At 42.7% G+C, this 5,234-nt stretch overlaps 1 protein-coding gene across 1 annotated transcript; it reads right to left on the bottom strand.

The window, feature by feature from the left end:
• Positions 1 to 218: 218 nt before the first annotated feature.
• On the bottom strand, positions 219 to 3,033 carry LOC138899999 (uncharacterized). Its single transcript, XM_070186699.1, has 3 exons — positions 2,566 to 3,033; positions 1,464 to 1,685; positions 219 to 1,367 (listed from the first exon to the last, which is right to left on the bottom strand). Exons 1-3 carry the CDS (start codon positions 3,031 to 3,033, stop codon positions 219 to 221), a joined length of 1,839 nt encoding a protein of 612 aa, XP_070042800.1.
• Positions 3,034 to 5,234: the final 2,201 nt, after the last annotated feature.

Raw genomic sequence — 5,234 nt, forward strand, 5'->3', positions numbered from 1 at the left:
CACCAATTGCCCAGTTTGAATTGCCCCGATCTGAACGTTTTGTTGAAAACCCTTGCCATTCTATTCTGGTAGAGTTGGCCGTGACACACTGTGTTCATCCTCTTACCATCAATGAGAGCCAGTTGTTCATACCGGTTTTGTATCCATTCAGCATCGCTAAGCTCGGCCTCTTGTATGATCCTTAAGGAATGAATCTTCACTTCGGCAGGGATAACGACTTATGTACCATAGACCAGTAGATAGGGGGTTCCCCCAGTTGACATATGAACTGTGGTGCGGTACCCGAGAAAAGCAAATGGTAGCTTCTCGTGCCATTTCTTGTAGTTGTCCACCATTTTCCTCAATATTTTCTTGATGTTCTTGTTGGCGGCTTCTACGACTCCATTCATCTGCGGTCTGTATGCCGTAGAATTTCGGTGCTTGATCTTGAATTTTTCACACATTTCTTTCATCAAATCACTATTGAGATTGGCGGCATTGTCAGTAATGATTGACTCAAGTACATTAATTCGACAAACAATACGATCCCGGAGGAAATCCGCTACGACCTTCTTAGTCACCGCCTTATAGGAAGCGGCTTCAACCCATTTTGTGAAGTAATCTATAGCCATCAAAATGAACTTGTGTCCATTTGAAGCAGCAATTTCAGTTGGTCCGATGACATCCATTCCCCAAGCAAAGAAAGGCAAGGGTGAACTCGTGGCATTGAGTTCGTTGGCCGGCACCCGTATCATATCAGCATGTACCTGGCATTGGTGACACTTTCGAACATGTTTGATGCAGTCTATTTCCATAGTCATCCAGAAATACCTAGCCCTTAATATCTTCTTGGCCAGAACAAACCCGTTCATGCGAGGTCCACAGGTTCCGGCATATATTTTTTTGAGCCATCTAGATGCCTCTTTGGCATCGACACATCGCAGCAATCCCAAATTAGGAGTTCTTCTATATAGAATTCCTCCACTTCGAAACAAATGGTTGGTTAATCTTCGAAGCATGCGCTTCTGAGTGTGTGTAGCATTATATGGGTATTCCCCTTTCTCTAAGTATTCCTTGATATAGTGGAACCATAGATTTCCATCAAACTCTTCTTCAACACGAGCACAATAAGCTGGCTGCTTACGAATCTCTATTAGGATAGGATCGATGAAATTCTTGTCTGGATGTTGTATCATGGAAGACAAGGTGGCCAATACATCTGCGAACTCATTCTGAATCCTTGGAACATATTTGAATTCTATCTTTGTGAACCTCTTGATCAACTCTTGTACACAATGCAAGTATGATAATATTTTAGTGTTCTTGGTAGACCATTCTCCTAGTACCTTGTGTACCAATAGATCAGAATCTCCGATTACCAGCAACTCCTAAACATTCATGTCGATGTCCAATCTGAGTCCCAAGATGCAAGCCTTATATTTCTCCATATTGTTGGTGCACGGGAACCTGATTTTTGCGGATACCGAATAATGTTGGGCGATTTCTGATACTAAAACAGCTCTGATGCCCACTCCCTTGAAGTTTGTTGCTCTGTAGAAAAACATCCTCCAACCATCATACGTCTCAACAATATCTTCTCCTACAAACGTCACTTCCTTGTTGGGAAAATACGTCTTTAATGGTTCGTCTTCTCCATATACGGGGTTCTCTGCTAAGTGACCATCCAATGCTTGTCCCTTGACTGCCTTTTGAGTCACATAAATGATGTCGAACTCACTTAGAAATATCTATCACTTTGCTAACTTACCTGTAGTCATGGGTTTCTGAAAGATGTATTTTAGTGGATCCATCCTTGATATGAGATATGTAGTGTACGCACAGAAATAATGTCTTAACTTCTGGGCTATCCATGTCAAAGCACAACAAGTGCGCTTCAACAAAGAGTAACGGGCCTCGTAAGGTGTGAACTTCTTACTCAAATAATATATCACCTGTTCTTTCCTCCCAGTTTCATCATGTTTTCCCAGAACGCAACCAAAGGCTCCATCGAACACAGACATATACAACAGCAGGGGTCATCCTGGCTCTGACGGGACCAACACGGGCGGCTTAGACAAGTACTCCTTGATTTTTTTAAAAGTCTTTTGACATTCTTCAGTCCAGTTCATCGCAGCATCGTTCCTCAGCATCTTGAAGATCGGCTCACATATCACCGTTGACCGTGCTATAAAATAGCTGATATAATTGAGGCGTCCTAGGAAACTCATCACATTCTTCTTGTTCTTTGGCGGTGGCAAGTCCTAATAGCTTTGATTTTCGATGGGTCTAGCTCAATACCACGGTGGCTGACGATGAAACCCAGCAACTTCCCAGCAGGGACTCTGAAGGTGCATTTTACAGGGTTCAACTTCAAATTTTATTTTTGAAGTCGGTCAAAAAACTTCTTCAGGTCTGCTATGTGATCTGAGCTTCTTTTAGATTTGATGATAATATCATCCACGTACACCTCTATTTACTTGTGTATCATGTCGTGGAAGAGAGTCGTCATGGCCCTCATGTAGGTAGCTCCAGTATTCTCAAACCAAATGGCATCATTTTGTAACAATATCGATAGTTAACACATACTCTGACTTTCCCATCTTCTTTCGAAACCGGCACAATGTTAGCTAACCAGGTCGGGTACTCGACCACTCGAAGAACCTTGGATTTTATTTGCTTGGTAACCTCCTCCTTTATCTTTAGACTCATATCTGACTTATATTTTCTAAGCTTCCGCTTTACTGGCGGACACATGGGGTTGGTAGGTAGCTTTTGAGCTACTATGGATGTCCTTAACCCAGTCATGTCGTCGTAGGACCATGAAAAAATATCCTCATATTCTTTTAGAAACCTTACATATTCTTCCTTCTCTGATGATGATAGATGAATGCTTATGTGAGTTTCTTTGACTGTTTTAGGATCCCCTAAGTTAATTGCTTCAGTTTCCTCCAAGTTGGACTTTGGTTTGTTTTCAAAGTTCTCTACTTTTTTGACAATTTCCTCAGGTATTGTGTCATCTTCCAAATCTTCTGAATCACTTTCCTGATGTTGCATTGTCTCATTACATGTCACGGTCGTAGGTTCATCAGGATATGTAATAATTACGCTGAAAAGAATGTAGAAAGATAATAATAAATAAACGAAAAGAAATAATACATTAATAAAACATAAAATTGTCAACAAATACAACTCGATGGCTCGAGTAATTATTTCAAAACAAAACATTGAAAATGTCTTAAATGCTCAAAAACAATTTAAAAATAAATCATGCTAATTCTGCCAAGGCTACCCATGTACTCGGCGATCCCGGGATGACGCAGAGGTCCAATTCTTGAGATTAGCTCCTTCTCCCACTATCTGAATAGTAAGGTCTTCCTCCTCCTCCTTCTCTAAAATTGCAGTGCAGTCCATATCTTCCTCGTTAAGAAACAACTTCCTCATACTGGCCAAAATATCGTCTTCCTCGGATCCCCAATCATGTCAGACTGGCTGAATGTATGGTGCAGCGGTGGTATGGGTTGTTCTAGTGGATAGTAATTGGTGCGCCATGGCGGTGTCCAATCCTGGTATTCTTGCACTGTATATTCATTCCCGAGCCCAAAGGTTGTACCATGATACTGTGGTCGTATGGGTTATGTGATCCCCTGTAGCTTTCGGCCAAGACCCTTGCCTGGTTCATATCCCAACTACGTCAATATTCTTTCTATCTTATAGCTCCACCATCGATCCTTCTTAATTGCATTTACCCGCTCACTGCGGTGGTATGTTTCTCCTCCTAATTTCCTCATGCTTGCGATGACTGACACGGTCTGGTTGGTGTAAATAGGGTTGCTTCCTTCTCCATGAATGATCACCTCCTGATGATTCCACTCAAACTTCATAATCTGGTGCAGGGTAGAAGCGACTACCCCAGCTGCGTGTATCCATGGTCGCCCCAATAGTAGGTTGTAGGTGATGGATATGTCTAGCATTTGGAATTCAACATCAAACCAGGTCGGGCCCATCTGTAGATCAAGGTTGATTTCTTCGATAGTGGCTCTCTGAGATCCATCGAACGCTTTCACATTCATGCTCCCCATCCGTATCTCATGCAGAACTTTACCTAATCTTTTCAGATTGGTCAGTGGGCATATGTTCAGGCTCGAACCTCCATCTATCAGAACCCTAGCAATGAACTTATCTTCAAATTGCATAGTGATGTGCAACGCTTTGTTGTTGCACAACCCTTTTGGTGGTAACGCATCTTCGTGGAAAGTAATTTTGTGACTCTCCAGTACCTGCCTGACCATGTTATCCATCTCCCAATCGGTGATACCGGTGGGTACATAAGCTTCACTTAACACTTTCATCAAGGCATTCTTGTGCGCGTCTAAATTTTGCAATAGTGACAAAATGGATATCTGGATGGGCGTCTTGTTTAGGTGATCAACAACAGAGTATTCCCTTGCCTGTACCTTCCTCTAAAGATCGTTAGTGCCCGTCTCAATGACAGGTGGCTTACATGCAGTTTCTTTGCTTGTTACTCAGAGATTCTCAGGTGTATAAACTCTGTAAGTTCTAGTCATACCTTGCGCAACACCTGTCTCTTCTATCTTGGCTTTTCCTTTTCTTCTTACCTTCGTAACATAATCCCATGGGACGGCATCAGACTTATAAGACGGTGTGGGAGCTACCATCACATTGAAAGGTGTAGCTACCCAGACCTCAAACGGTGCCTGGGTTTGCACCACAATCGGTGGGAGGGTGACAGAAGATCTTTTAGGAGCATCCCCCTCTCAAATAAGTCTGATGGATCCCTTCTGATCCCATTCCTCATCAGTTTCTATAACATTCACTCCCTCACCCCTATGATTCGGGAGAGGGTTATTACAAACATTTGGTGCGGCTTCCTTTGCCTGTATAACCTTGGTGTCGATCAGTGTCTGAATCTTGTCTTTCCACATGTGACATTCTTCAATGGTATGACCCTTCAATGCCTGAGTGATATGCATAAGTTTTGTTGGGGTTAACCCACTGGGAAGGGTTCTCAACAGTAACAGCAGGAATAGGGGTAACATAACCAGTGGCCTTTAGAATCTCATATAGTTGGGCTATTACTTCAGCGATTGGGTTGTATTGTCTGGGAGCTCTGCGGTCAAAGTTTGGTCGTGGCTTTAGGTAGTTTGGCGGGCGGGTGGAGGTGAATGGTAATATGTAGGTTGGGTGTTATATGAATGGTAGGTGGTGATTGGGTATTGGTATTTTGGAGGTGATGG

Source organism: Nicotiana tomentosiformis, chromosome 10, assembly GCF_000390325.3.
Source record: "Nicotiana tomentosiformis chromosome 10, ASM39032v3, whole genome shotgun sequence".
Classification (NCBI taxonomy): Eukaryota; Viridiplantae; Streptophyta; class Magnoliopsida; order Solanales; family Solanaceae; genus Nicotiana; species Nicotiana tomentosiformis.

Excerpts from the sequence above, each read along its gene's own strand:
- LOC138899999 (XM_070186699.1), bottom strand. The coding sequence starts at position 3,033 with ATGCAACATCAGGAAAGTGATTCAGAAGATTTGGAAGATGACACAATA. Across the intron at positions 1,686-2,565 it reads AAGAAGATGGGAAAGTCAGA|GCAGTCAAGGGACAAGCATT; the intron begins GTATGTGTTAAC and ends GTGACTCAAAAG. Across the intron at positions 1,368-1,463 it reads AAATCGCCCAACATTATTCG|GAGTTGCTGGTAATCGGAGA; the intron begins GTATCCGCAAAA and ends ATGAATGTTTAG.